General features: G+C 36.4%; 4 protein-coding genes and 1 pseudogene across 9 annotated transcripts; all 5 read left to right on the top strand.

Annotated features, from left to right (window-relative positions):
* The first annotated feature begins 1,235 nt into the window (after nucleotides 1-1,235).
* LOC104703955 (serine--tRNA ligase, chloroplastic/mitochondrial-like) lies at nucleotides 1,236-5,221 on the top strand. Of its 4 annotated transcripts, none has more exons than XM_087457661.1 (11): nucleotides 1,236-1,497; nucleotides 2,190-2,436; nucleotides 2,535-2,683; nucleotides 2,972-3,072; nucleotides 3,150-3,298; nucleotides 3,414-3,506; nucleotides 3,829-4,008; nucleotides 4,101-4,267; nucleotides 4,371-4,508; nucleotides 4,589-4,682; nucleotides 4,758-5,221. In XM_087457661.1, exons 4-11 carry the CDS (start codon nucleotides 3,024-3,026, stop codon nucleotides 5,031-5,033), a joined length of 1,146 nt encoding a protein of 381 aa, XP_087313787.1. In that variant the 5' UTR covers nucleotides 1,236-1,497; nucleotides 2,190-2,436; nucleotides 2,535-2,683; nucleotides 2,972-3,023; the 3' UTR covers nucleotides 5,034-5,221. The 4 variants fall into 4 exon arrangements, with proteins under 4 accessions (XP_087313787.1, XP_087313788.1, XP_087313789.1 ...); XM_087457662.1 differs by having other exon boundaries at nucleotides 1,352-1,497; nucleotides 2,979-3,072; XM_087457663.1 differs by having other exon boundaries at nucleotides 1,398-1,497; nucleotides 3,624-4,008.
* A 125-nt stretch (nucleotides 5,222-5,346) lies between these two features.
* LOC104703945 (uncharacterized) lies at nucleotides 5,347-7,316 on the top strand. The gene is made up of 2 exons (XM_010420036.3): nucleotides 5,347-6,964; nucleotides 7,086-7,316. The coding sequence occupies exons 1-2, from the start codon at nucleotides 5,459-5,461 to the stop codon at nucleotides 7,107-7,109; spliced, it is 1,530 nt and encodes a 509-aa protein (XP_010418338.2). The 5' UTR covers nucleotides 5,347-5,458; the 3' UTR covers nucleotides 7,110-7,316.
* A 1,065-nt stretch (nucleotides 7,317-8,381) lies between these two features.
* LOC104703946 (uncharacterized) lies at nucleotides 8,382-10,519 on the top strand (annotated as a pseudogene). The gene is made up of 5 exons (XR_015561499.1): nucleotides 8,382-8,402; nucleotides 8,492-8,633; nucleotides 8,892-8,979; nucleotides 9,307-9,388; nucleotides 10,206-10,519. The product of XR_015561499.1 is annotated as an uncharacterized LOC104703946 (transcript).
* A 186-nt stretch (nucleotides 10,520-10,705) lies between these two features.
* LOC104703947 (ribulose-phosphate 3-epimerase, cytoplasmic isoform) lies at nucleotides 10,706-12,404 on the top strand. Its single transcript, XM_010420037.3, has 7 exons — nucleotides 10,706-10,878; nucleotides 11,276-11,280; nucleotides 11,369-11,431; nucleotides 11,525-11,631; nucleotides 11,713-11,810; nucleotides 11,898-11,990; nucleotides 12,082-12,404. The coding sequence occupies exons 1-7, from the start codon at nucleotides 10,765-10,767 to the stop codon at nucleotides 12,280-12,282; spliced, it is 681 nt and encodes a 226-aa protein (XP_010418339.1). The 5' UTR covers nucleotides 10,706-10,764; the 3' UTR covers nucleotides 12,283-12,404.
* Nucleotides 12,405-12,592: 188 nt separating this feature from the next.
* LOC104703948 (ABC transporter I family member 1) lies at nucleotides 12,593-14,049 on the top strand. 2 transcript variants are annotated; one of them, XM_010420038.2, is made up of 2 exons: nucleotides 12,593-12,722; nucleotides 13,192-14,049. In XM_010420038.2, exon 2 carries the CDS (start codon nucleotides 13,197-13,199, stop codon nucleotides 13,884-13,886), a length of 690 nt encoding a protein of 229 aa, XP_010418340.2. In that variant the 5' UTR covers nucleotides 12,593-12,722; nucleotides 13,192-13,196; the 3' UTR covers nucleotides 13,887-14,049. The 2 variants fall into 2 exon arrangements, with proteins under 2 accessions (XP_010418340.2, XP_010418341.2); XM_010420039.2 differs by having other exon boundaries at nucleotides 12,706-12,863.
* Nucleotides 14,050-14,107: the final 58 nt, after the last annotated feature.

Below are 14,107 nucleotides of genomic sequence, written 5' to 3'. Positions count from 1 at the left end.
TATTATCATCCATTTGATTATATATGGAGTTATATGAATTTGCTATAATATGTCTTAATCCGAACAATTTTAGTATTAATTAAATATAGTATATAGCTAATTAATATCTGCCGACTATAATAAGATAAAATGCATGGACAAAAAAAGATTATAAGGGAAAAGCAAATATGTAAAAAAAAAAAAAAAGACAACTCTTTTATCTTTAGGTGATAGCTTGAGAAATAAGATAGGTATAATAAATATTAATTATAGTCTGGTATGATTTTTTTCTTTTTATGTTCGTCTCCCTTTCAGCATGTGATCGTACTAGAGAGAGACCGTTTCGCTTTATAATTAAGGTCATGTGATCAATCAACGTATTAATGTACATAAAATTTTCTCATTATTTATTTAAAACATATATATATATATATATATATATAGAAAGAACATATATGAAGATATGATGTACATTTCATAGTATATAATAACTTAAATTGAATTGAAATTCCATCAACCGAATTATCTGGATAATCAGATTTTGTTTAGCTGTCATATATAGTCTCTTAGGGCGGAGGAGCCCGAGCCAAAGGGATTACCCACAGCACAACTTGTCCCCGATCACATGAAAGTGAGTCTTTTCTTTTTTTTTTTCTTTTTTGGCTTTTATGCTTTGACAATTTTTTTGTTTTATAATGTTCAACATTATCACAGCATCTTCGCATCTTGGAAAAACTAAAGATGTGTAATCTCATCATTTCCTATCAAGAAACTAAAAGAAGGAAACGTGGACACCTTTTACTTTTGTCTAATGATTTGATAAAGAAAACCACATAACAGAGACGGTTATATGTTAGTATATTATAAGAAAAGAACAAAAAGATTTCAGAGATTTCAAAAACTAACAAGGAAGATTATTCATGTGACTATGTGAGGCTATATCTATAGCCCACACTTCACAATTTCATCTAAATATATTGACAAGTACCAAGCTACGTCAAGTGCTATTAGCCTATATTATATTACTAATTAAAAAGTACATCAACTTAATCGACTAATCCACATATTACAATTTCATAGGCATTTAAGTTTATAATACTATATCTACTAGCAAACCCTTACGTTTCTTTTACGCTGAAAGAAAATTAAACACAAAATTCTCTTGTACATCACCACTTGCCCATCAGGCCATCACAGTTAACGACCGTTGCTACGGTTTATCTTGATAGTGAGTGATATGAGCTGGCACTTGAACTGTTCTGATTTTTGGAAAAGAAAAAAAAAAAAAAAAAAAGACTAAACCCGTCTGGACCAGTTGAATTAGATTGATCCCGTAGGTGAGCCAACAAATTTATTGGTTTGATCATTGAAATTCACGGTCGGTTATCAAAACGAAAAACCCTAAACCAAAGAGAATCGTCTTCTCTGCATTTCTTCACTTTTCTCGGAATCGCATCTTCTTCTTCTTCTTCTTCTTCTTCTTCTTCAATCACTCTCTCCTGGTTCGATTTTTTTCAGGTATGAAGTTCATTTTTTGTGAATATGGGTTTTATCTTGAGATCATTGGTTTTACGAAATTTTGTGTCTTTGTCTTTGAATAGTTCTTATCTGAGATTTTACCTTCTTATTTCTCTTTGACTTCTGAGCTGTCTGTACATATCTAAAGCTAGGGTTCTTTACGAAACTGTGGTCGGTTTGATTTTTTTTTTTTTTTTTTTTTTTTTTTTTTTTTTTTTTTTGCCGACCTTGTGATCCCCGTCTATAATTGAATCGCGTTCTTTAAAATCAGCTCTCAACTTTAGGATCCAGTTCTACTAATTATTCTGTAAAATTTACGGAATGGTCTCCACCTGTAGGATCTGCAACTCAAGTTTTGATCTTAGAATCTCTACCCACTCTTATTCATGTGTACTTCGCCACTGCATTGTTTAATTATATATATGTGGTGATCTTACAAAAAAAACTGTGTTTTGCATAACCGATGAATAGTAATTGTCCTGTGATGATCAGTCCAGTATCTGAAGTTAAGCTATACTATTCATAAAGCTTTTGTTTATAGATTTGCACACTCTTAATGGCTGCTCTGTTTCTTTAGACATAGATATTTAGCACTCATATCTTCTATGATCAATCCTGTTTCTGAACTTATTGTACGCAATTCGTTTGCCTTTTTGTTCATAGATTTACTCTAATGGCTATGTTTCCTTCAGATACGGGGGTGAAATATCATCATCTCCCAACAATGTCCATCAGGAGGCCTCAAATCCCGCGGCTTCTTCTTCAAAACGTCTCTTGTATGAGAAACGCCGCCGCGGTTCCTGTAACCGTCTCCACTCTCTTCTTCTCGCCTCTTCCTCAAGCCAGGCTTGTTTTCCCGCCATCTTCAACCACGTAAGCCTCTCTTAGTCAGAGCCTTCTCCGCTTCCACCCCGGCCACTCAGACCTCCGATTCCTCTGGTAGGTATTCCAGTTCACGCTCTCGTACCTTTTTCAAAAATTCTTCATTGCTTTCGAATGTGTCTGATTCGTTCTGTTTTTTTTTTTTTTTTTTGTAGTAGGGAGGCCTCAGTGGAAGGCGTCGATTGATTTCAAATGGATAAGGGATAATAAGGAAGCAGTCGAAATCAACATCAAGAACAGGAACTCGAATGCTAATTTGGATGCTGTCCTTGAGCTTTACGATAACATGGTCAATCTCCAAAAGGTTATTATCTACTAATCTTCTACTCTACCGTGTTAAAGGAGTTAGCTCTATTCGAATTTGGGATTCTTAGTATTATCGGAAACATGTCAAGTCAACTGCTCTGAGGAAGAACTCTATTCGAATTAGCATTCGAGTTGGTTTTGTTAGTTCCTGGGTAGAATAATCATGGAGTGTTGGTGACAAAGACTAGTTTTAGTCTTTGGCTAGATTTGAGAGATTGAATTGAAAATTTTTATTTTCTTTTCTTTTTTTTCATCGTCTCGGTTTAGCTAATCAACGAGATTGCAGATAGCAGGAAGTTGAGAGGCTTCGTGAGGAAAGAAACAACGTTGCAAAGAAGATGAAAGGGAAGCTGGAGCCATCTGAACGTGAGAGACTCGTAGAAGAAGGTAAATATGAGGAATCCATTTTGTTTGTCAGTCTGTCTTCTTTACTAGAAGATATAACAGAGTCTTTTCGACCTCAGGTAAAAGTCTCAAGGAAAGTCTTGTGTCTCTGGAAGAAGACCTCGTGAAGCTTAAAGATGAGCTGCAACATGTAGCACAGTCTATACCCAATATGACTCACCCTGATGTTCCTGTTGGAGGAGAGGATTCATCGGCAGTTAGAAAGGAGGTAGTTAGTTTGGTCATACCTCCCTGACCTGCTACATTGACTTTGGCTTTTTTTTTTTTTTTTTTTTTTTGCTGTGAAAGGTCTTTCTAAAAACAATTCATAATTTTCTTTCTAGGTTGGTTGTCGACGTGAGTTTAGTTTTCCAATCAAGGATCATCTTCAGCTTGGGAAGGATCTTGATCTCATTGATTTTGACTCTGCTGCAGAGGTATACTCTATTTCTTATTCATAGATACCAAAGCACACTTTATAGGTTAATGGATCACGGTTGACATCAATAGCCAACTATTCTTCATTACAACATATTGATCATCCTTTTTCTCAGTAAATTATTGGAGAAATGGGAGCAGCGGTTAATTTGTCTCCATATGTGCAATTGAATATTTTCTGTTCAAATTAGTAGAGTTCAGTTAAGTGGGTGAATGATAATCTCCTTCTATAAAGCAATAGATTGATGACCAAATTTTTTCGGTATAAATAATCAAGGAGAGGATTTGACGTAACTTCCTTGTTTATGTACACTCTTGCAGGTTAGTGGTTCGAAATTTTTCTATTTGAAGAATGAAGCAGTTTTATTGGAGATGGCCCTTCTTAATTGGACATTATCACAAGTCATGAAGAAGGGTTATACTCCCCTGACGACCCCTGAAATCGTGAGATCTTCTATCGTTGAGAAATGCGGTTTCCAACCTCGTGGAGATAATACTCAGGTTTCATCACTTGTGTGTTTACTCTAATTGATAAGTAAACCTTTTTGTTTGTTGTGTTTTTTTGCCAATGATGTTTCAGTTCTTCTGTATAGGTTTATTCTATAGATGGAACTGACCAATATCTCATTGGTACCGCTGAAATCCCCTTAGGAGGAATCCACATGGACTCTATTCTTCTTGAATCAGCATTACCTTTAAAATATATAGCATTCTCTCATTGCTTCCGTACTGAAGCAGGTGCAGCTGGCGCCGCCACCAAGTAAGTTAGAATAAAGTGTTTGTTCTATGAAGAGCATGTGTATGTTCTTTTGCTTTTTCTATATACATATAGGTCTTACTTAAGACACTCTCAATTCTTGAAGAGGTCTTTACCGCGTTCATCAGTTCAGCAAAGCAGAGATGTTCGTCATATGCCGACCTGAAGATAGTGAATTCTTCCACCACGAACTTATTCAGATTATTGAAGAGGATTTGTTCACTTCTCTAGGATTACACTTCAAGTAAGAAACTACATTTCGAACCTGATCTCTTTTCCCACCACAGTTTTTGTCTTCCGGAAATCTAACTTTTATCTTTGCAGAACACTGGATATGGCCCCAGCGGATTTAGGCGCTCCAGCTTACCGTAAGTTTGATATTGAAGCATGGGTGCCTGGTTTTGGACGATTTGGCGAGGTAATTAAAAAAAACTCTGTGTCGGACCACATCTTAGTTTCGCCTCTGAGCTTACTGTTCTAACTTATGAACTAGATATCAAGCGCATCGAACTGCACGGATTACCAAAGCCGGAGATTGGGAATACGATACCGCCCATCTGAACCACTTCAGACGGGTCTTAAGAAAGGCAAAGCGAACCTTCCAGCTACTAAGTTTGTGCACACTCTAAACGCAACGGCGTGTGCGGTCCCGAGGATGATGGTGTTTTTGCTGGAGAATTACCAGCAAGAAGATGGATCCGTGGTGATCCCTGAGCCTCTTAGGCCTTTCATGGGAGGCATCGAACTCATCAAACCGAAGCTCAAGTAGTTTTGATGATTAGCTCTTTGCAGTAAGCTCAATTTTATCTTCGTAAAATCGCAAAGAGCATTAATATGCAGCGTATTATATGCTTGTGCAGTTTGTGCTTCTGGTTTGTGAGATATGAAGAAGAAAATCTCAAAAATATTGTTGTGAATTTGTGATGATTCTTTATTGGTTCATTTGGTTTATGATTATTCTGTGAGTGTGAAGAGAGAATTAACTTTATTGGTTCATTTAGTTTCAATTGAACCGGTCACTGTACCAATCCAACTGAACCGGGGTCGTCGTTTGCTCACTCTTTTTACCCTACACTTGACAGTTGACGCACTCACTCACTCGTTTGGCACATTTGTTAAGAGTTTAGAGAGAGAGAGAGAGAGAGAGAGAGAGAGAGAGAGAGAGAGAGAGAGCGAAATCAAGGCGAATCGAAAATGTTGGCTAGGGTTTGTAGTAGATCGGAATCTTCTTCTGCTACTGCTTCTGCTAGATGGTTCAGTACGAGGTTGGGTGATCGTCGCGGCGCCGCCAAGAAAGGTAGCAAGGTTGAGAAGAGTAAGCCTTCTTCGAGCGGAGGAACATTTGGAGGAGAGAGTTTGAAATTGAGGAGTGGGTTTCATTATATCAAAAGCTTAGATGATGCCATTGTTCTATTCGATGAAATGGTTCGCTCTCATCCCTTTCCTTCCCCAATAGATTTCAATAAAGTAATTGGTGTGGTCGTGAAGATGGAACGTCCCGATGTTGCGATTTCTCTCTATCAGAAGATGGGAATGTGGCGGATTCCAGTTGATATCTACAGCTTCAATATTCTGATGAAATGTTTCTGCAGCTGTCATAAGTTGCCCTTTGCTTTGTCTACGTTTGGAAAGATCACCAAACTTGGTTTCCATCCTGATGTTGTTACGTTTAGCACGCTGCTCCATGGGTTATGTCTCCAAGACAGGATCTCTGAAGCTGTAGTTTTGTTTGATCATATGGTTGAAACTGGATTAACAACACCCAATGTCGTGACCTTCAGCACACTCATGAACGGTCTTTGTGTGGAGGGTCGAATGCTCGAAGCGATGGATCTGCTTTATCGGATGGTTGAAGAAGGTCTTGAACCTAACGAGGTCACTTACGGAACAGTTGTAAATGGAATGTGTAAAATTGGTGACACTGAATCTGCCTTGAATCTACTTAGGAAGATGGATGAACGCCGCATCAAAGCTAATGTTGTAATTTATACTGCAATCATTGATCGCCTTTGCAAAGACGGACATCATAGCGATGCTCAAAATCTTTTCACTGAAATGCTTGAGAAAGGCATTTTTCCCAATGTTCATACCTACAGCTGTATGATCGACGGGTTTTGTAGCTTTGGTAGATGGGGTGATGCTGAAAAATTGTTGCGTGATATGATTGAAAGGCAAATCAATCCTCAACTTGTAACTTTCAATGCATTGATCAATGCATCTGTCAAAGAAGGGAAGTTCACTGAGGCTGAAGTGTTATATGAGGAGATGCTCCGTAGGGATATAATTCCTGATACGGTCACCTATAGTTCAATCATCGATGGGCTTTGCAAGCGTAACCGTCTAGATGATGCCAAGCGCATGTTTGATTTGATGGCAACCAAGGGCTGCTCTCCAAACGTAGTCACTTATACTACCCTTATTAATGGCTATTGTAAGGCTAAAAGGGTTGACGATGGAGTGGAGATTTTCTACTTGATGCATCGAAGAGGAATAGTTGCTAATACAGTTACTTACAACACTTTGATTCATGGGTTTTGTCAAATGGGTGATCTTAATGGTGCCCTTAACATTTTCGAGGAAATGATTTCTAGTGGTGTGGCTCCTAATGACATCACTTTCCGTGGTATGGTGGCCGCCTTATGTCGTAAGAAGGAACAACGAAAGGCAGTGGCAATGTTGGTGGATCTGCATCAGGGTGTGGTATGTCCTCAACTGGCTTTATTTTCCTTTTTCTACAGAGCTACTGAATTTAGAAGTCAAAAATTAAGATACAGATTCCAAATCTACACTCTCTGATTAGTTTTATGTGTTTGCTTTGCAGGATCATCGGTTGAAGGAGGAATGAAAAAAATGGAAGATTCAGCGTCATTTTGCTTCTTGCTTGATTGCTTTCGATTCTGATGTTCCACTTACACTTGCTAATTTATTTCATTTGACATTTGTCGTGTTTGTTTATGTTACCGTTGAAATGAGATATGTTATATGATGGTCAATTTTACAAAAAAACAATTTGTTGGATACACGTTTTAATCATTTGTTAAGTTCAGCTTTATACTTTGTTCTGATGTCTCTATTGAAGATTGATTCTGTCTTTCTTTAAGGCTGCTGCTGATATTTGTACGTCTCTTCGCAAACACATGTCGACTGGACTGGATTGAATGGTTGCAGATTCGGACGATATACATAGCGATACTGCATGATCCCAAAGAACATGTAGAATTGCCATTGAATGAACGCATTTGTGCCATTTCGCATCTGTAATTCCATTTTTACACGCCTACTAGCTACTACAATTGAAAGTGTGTGGTTCTGCTTGTATGTAATGAAAAGACACGAAGTCTCAAAAAGTAATGTGATATTCTGTAATGATGAACTCGATTGTTCATTCATAATATGTATTTATGTATTTTTCATGGAGAGGAAAAAAGTTTCAACTTTCAGGCTGGTCACTGGTCAGTTCCATCCTCAAAATTGTTTCAGGTCGATTAAACCATCAGTTAACCAAGTCAATTCATAATCGCGTCGGTGCGAACCGGGAAATCGCGTTTGAATTTCGATTTGGACCGGGTTTTTTGGGAAAATATTAACCGTAAAACTGAACCGGAAATTGGGAGCCACGCAAAAATAGGGTCGCCTTCTTCTTCTTCTTCTTCCTTCCTTCTCGACAACGTCAATTTGTCATCGGAAGAATCTTCACTACCGAGAAAGTGAAAAAATGGCGGCAGTCAGAACGATGACGAACATGATTCTACGCGAGTTCATCCATCACCCATTTCTCCTTCACTCTTCATATACCTTTCTTATACGTCAAGTTTTGTCTCAGGGTCTTAATCGAATTTGTATACAACGCTTTAGATTCTTTTAGACTCCACTTAAGAGCATACTAATTAATTCATTAACTCAATACTTGGAGCTTCCTTTAAGTACCTTTTTGTGAATAATCGGATTATTTTTTTCGTTCACCTACCCTAACCCAAATAGTTAATTTGATTTCTTGGAGTGAAAAATATCGATGATATATATACATATCATATTATATGTATGTAATGTAATATATTGGCTGGACATGTGTGTATATATATTGATCGGATTCGAGCATAAAACTCCCACACCTAACTCAACTCGAAGACATCAAAAGGTAAGTGAAAGGTAATATATCTTTTTTTTTTTTTCTTTTTTGGGTGTTCTTCTAAATATTTGAGTAACTAGTTTTTTCTGACTTAATAGTTTTCAATTTTATTAAATCTCTGTAAAAATCTCACAAAAGTACAAAGGAAGGAGAGAAACCCTAACATGGGACGAGATAAACAAGTCAAGAAAGATTCTCCACTATCTGAACAAGGTGCTATAATTTTGGCTTCAAGTCAAAGTATGTTTGTGTGTAATAAGTATATTTATACACTGCAGTAAGTTTTTTCTTCGTTCTAAACTTTTCTATCAGAAGAAAAAAAAAAATTTGTGATCAAGTAAACATGAGAAGCATAATGAATTAATTACATCTAGCTTTGTTCATTAATATTTACGATTACAATTATGTTCAACGATATGGAGTTGGATTGACATATATATGAATGGATTTTTTTTTTTCATTCAGATTATAAACTTTTCCAATTTATATTGTTTGTAGATGAGAAACTTGTTGAGATAGAGAAAGACAAGAGACTTGCGTTGATAGATGCTTGGGAAGAGAACGAGAAGGCAAAAGCTCAAACCAAGTAAGATTTACCAATTAATTACCACTATCATATATATAATCCGTAGTAATTATTGAGGTTAGAACCATAAAGATCAAATTATTTTTTGCATTCAAATTAATTACAAATATCTCACAGAAATATTCACGTGAAAATTAAATTCAAAACATATGGATTATGGATACATAGATTTCTCATGTCATACGCGAGACTACCATTTTTGAAACTAATTACATCAATATATATATTTATATATATAGTCCATATAATTTGAAATCTGTTTTTTGGTTTTGACGTTAACTATTATTTACATTTTGTTCTTGGAATAACTATCAAATGACGGAACAGAGCTTACAAAGAACTTTGCTCAACTGAAGCATGGGAGAACAACATGAAGACAGCTCTAGAGTTAGATTTGAAGAAAATGGAGGTACATATAGGAGAACTTTAACCATATATTGATAAATATCTAAACTTTAGAAAACATATATGGTTAGTTAATTAAGGTATTTCATATAATATATTCTCCATTAACCAAAGCTAAAAAAAAAAAAATTATCCAATTGTAAATAATTAAACGTAACACTAAACCCTTAACTACAGCTAGGTATGACCACGGTTACGGTTATCACGGTTACAATTTATCAACCACCGGTTACGGTTAGAAATTTTGTTTAACCTTAACCATAACCGTTTAATAAACAGTTAAACGATTACGGTTAAATACGGTTCCGGTTAAAGCGGTTACAGTTATATACGGTTACGGTTATTTGATAATATGATACGGTTAATATTATTTGATGATATAATATAATTGATATTATTTATTTATAATTAATATGTTATTTTTAGTGTATTCATATTTCTATATATCATATAATTTATATTAAATAAATAATTATTAGTATATTTTATTACATTTTTAAAACGTTTACGGTTAATAAATTACGGTTTAACTATGCGGTTAACCAACGGTTTTGATATGGTTATGGTTAATTAACGGTTATGGTTAATATAATTTAACCACATATTTACGGTTAACGGTTATGGTTTTTAACTATTGTATACAGTTACGGTTCGGATACGCTCCAGTTACGGTCCAAAATACGGTTACGGTTTGATTTTGGTCATGCCTAAGTACAGCTACTACACCTTGCCACGGTGTCACGTCTACACACTAAATTCACCAACGGCAATTATGAAGTGTTTATTTAATTTCATCTACAAATATATAATATTTTTATCAGGAGAATTTAGAAGTGGAGAAAGCTGAATACTAAAAAAAAATCAAGAAAAAGATACCAGAAATTGAGAAGATTGCAGAAGCAAAAAGAGAAAAAATAGAGAAACAAGAGGAGCAAGAATCTATCAAAGTGGAAAAAATGAGTGAGAAGCTAATCGCAACTCCAAGTGCCTATCCACCCAATACCAAAACCTGTGGATGTTTCTAATACTTTTTTTCTCAATGTAATTGAAAACAACAAAAAATGAAAATGTATATATATCTAAAACGAATAATGTAACAAAAAAGCATCAATGTAAATCATTTATTAGAAGTGAATTTCGTACAAAGCTAAAGTGGTTATGTCTTATTTGTTCACAAAAAAAAAAAAAAAAAAGAAAGTCGTTGCCTTTATTTTATTTTAGTGTTTTGATGCCACGTCAACAGGTTTGGTGGAATCAAACTGGGTCGGGTCGAGATTCGGGTTAACGGGTTGACCCAACTGCCCAAATATTTTCTTATTTTTTTCTCTTCTCTTGTGGTTCTTCTTCTCTACCATAGCCGTCGTTAAAATCAAGGGGAAGATGGTGTCGCCGAAGATCGCTCCGTCGATGTTGTCATCGGACTTTGCTAATCTCGCGGCGGAGGCTAAGCGGATGGTCGATTTAGGCGCCAATTGGCTTCACATGGACATTATGGTAAACCACCCTTTATTGCTTCATTTGCTTATTCGAATCTGAAATTTTTGATTTTACTTAATTGGTGATTTAAAAGTCTTCAACTTTGATATTATAAAGTTCCAAGAATTATGATTTGATTCTCAATCACTACTTATGCTTTCATATTATTGTCTCTACACACGGATCTTGAGTTAATTTCTATATTATGTTATTGGAAACACACTAGTTCATGATGTGGTCAACTTCATCAGTTGTTGAAATTTTAATCTGAAACTTGTATCTCTGCTGTCTGCTGCTCTTAGTATCAAACAACCAAGAAGCTGTGTCTTGTTGTTGTTGTAGGACTTATATTATGCTACACCAACCTTTGATTGTTTCATACTAATATTATTATACCATGTTATTTCATTTGCAGGACGGGTAAATTTTAGCTGTGTTTGTTTTACTCTAGTATGGATTATGGCTTATGAGTATCTGGCCGGTATAATTCTGTGTTACTCGCGGGCAGGCATTTTGTTCCGAATTTAACGATTGGTGCTCCTGTCATCGAGAGTTTGAGAAAGCACACAGAGTATATTACTCACTACATCCCTTTTGGATTAATAAAAAATATCTGACATGTTGTTCAAGTGAGAACTGATGTCCCTACAAACTTTTATCACAGTGCTTATCTTGATTGCCACTTGATGGTGACGAATCCCATGGATTACGTGGAACAGATGGGTAAAGCTGGGGCTTCTGGTTTTACATTCCATATTGAGGTCGCCCAAGGTATAATAATACTATATGTAGCTGTGTCCCGCACCTGTCTTATCTTTATGATCTCGACTTGTGCTATTTGTTTATTTTCAGAGAATTGGCAAGAACTTGTGAGAAAGATTAAGTCTGCTGGGATGAGACCAGGTGTGGCTCTAAATCCGGGAACACCTGTTGAACAAGTCTATCCTCTGGTATGAAGAATTTTATTCTTCTATTTTGCATATACCTGTTCCAGATTGTGATACGGTTTATCATGGTTTGAACTATGTATATAACAGGTTGAAGGAGCAACTCCGGTTGAAATGGTTCTTGTGATGACTGTGGAGCCTGGATTTGGAGGCCAGAAGTTCATGCCCAACATGATGGACAAGGTTAAAAAAATGTTTCAACTCTGGAGATGTGAATGCCATTTGCTAATGGAAAAAATCCCATGGTAACCTTAGTTTGATATTCTTGGTTTAGGTCCAGACATTGAGGCAGAAGTACCCAACACTTGATATTGAAGTAGATGGCGGCTTAGGCCCTTCAACAATTGACGCAGCGGCTGCAGCAGGGGCCAACTGTATCGTTGCAGGAAGTTCAGTGTTCGGTGCTCCGAAGCCAGGGGACGTCATATCCCTTCTGCGGGAAAGTGTTGAGAAAGCCTCCTCACCGACCACTTAAAATGGAGTGCCTGTTTCTAAAATGTTGATTTCGTGAATCTTGATGTAGTCTTTTGGTTCCAAGACATGTTTGTAGCAAATCATTTGAGTTATTAATAATACTCTCACTGCCTTATACACAAATCTTTTTCTATTTATTTTCTCTTTAAGATTTGTATAACCACTAGCCATCACACTTCACCATCTTGATCGTGCAGTGAGAAGCAGAAGCAGTTGAACCGTTCGGATTTTGAGGAAGAAAAAATGAAAAGACTAAACCGGTTTGGACCGGTTAAATTAAGTTGATCCTGTGATTGAGCCAACAAATTTATCGGTTTAAGTATAAAATTCACGGTCGGTTATCAGAAAGGAGAACCCTAAACCAAAGAGAATCGTTTCCCTTCTGCAAAAATCACATCTTCTTCTTCTTCAATAACACTCTCCTGGTTCGATTTTTTTCAGGTATGTAATTCAGTTTGTGAATATGGGTTTTATCCTCTTGGTTGTATTCGAACTTCTGAGATCATTGATTTTAGGGAACCTTTCTAAATTGAATCGCGTTGTTTTTACAATCAGCTCTCTCAACTTCTTTAGATCCACCAGGTCTCTCTCGTTTTACTAATTAGTTTTGTAAAATCTATGGAATGGTCTCTAGCTTTATAGGATCTGCAACTCAAGTTTTGATCTTAGAATCGGATTCATGTGGTGATCTTACAAAAAATTGTGTTTTTCATAACCGATGAAATAGTAAATGTTATGTGATGATCATCAGTCCTGTTTCTGAACTTAAGCTACACTATTCATAAAGCTTTTGTTTATAGATTTTCTCACTCTTAATGGCTGCTCTGTTTCTGAACTTATTCTACACAAATTCGTTAGCCTTTTTGTTCATAGATTTACTCATCTGCTCTTATGGCTATGTTTTATTCAGATACAATGTCTATAAGGAGGCCTCAAATCCCTCGGCTTCTTCTTCAAAACGTCTCTTGTATGAGAAACGCGCAGCAGATTCTAAGACATGTCAATGTATCTCTTCATGACGGTGGTGCACTTGTCTTAACAGGAACCAACGGTTCCGGTAAATCAACGTTCTTGAGAATGTTAGCTGGATTCTCAAAACCATCTGCTGGAGAAATCCTCTGGAACGGTCACGACATAACTCAATCAGGAATCTTCCAACAGTACAAACTCCAACTCAACTGGATCTCTTTAAAAGACGCCATCAAGGAGAGATTCACAGTACTCGACAATGTCCAATGGTTTGAGCTTCTCGAGAATAAAATCGGCAAAGCACAACCGGCATTGGAGCTAATGGGTTTAGGGAGATTGGTGAAAGAGAAGTCGAGAATGTTGTCAATGGGTCAGAGGAAAAGGTTGCAACTTGCGAGGCTCCTTGCTATAGACAGACCGATTTGGCTTTTGGACGAACCATCAGTTGCTTTGGATGATGAAGGAGTTAGATTGCTTGAGTATATCATTGCAGAGCATAGGAAAAAAGGAGGGATTGTGATTGTTGCTACTCATCTTCCTATTGACATTGAAGATGCTATGATCTTGAGGCTTCCTCCTAGGTTTCCAAGAAAGATGACTCTGATTGATATGCTTGATCGTGCAGACATTTCTTAGTACAAGAATCAAAGAGTGTTTTATCTTCTTATATACCTTGTGTAATGTTATATGAGTATTCTCAACTCTCAAACAGCTTTGGTTAAAGCATTTTTGGAATGTTTTTATGAGCTTATCCTAAAATTGAATAACTTAACTATAATTTTTTGAAAGACAAATAAAATATTTGGTTTCTGGTCAAACAGACAAATAAATCTATGCTCTACAAAAAAAGGTAATAC

This window comes from Camelina sativa, chromosome 7 (assembly GCF_030686135.1).
Source record: "Camelina sativa cultivar CO46 ecotype springtype chromosome 7, ASM3068613v1".
Taxonomy (NCBI): Eukaryota; Viridiplantae; Streptophyta; class Magnoliopsida; order Brassicales; family Brassicaceae; genus Camelina; species Camelina sativa.
The sequence above is the reverse complement of the archived record's forward strand: the minus strand, read 5'-3'. Positions and strand labels throughout refer to the sequence as shown.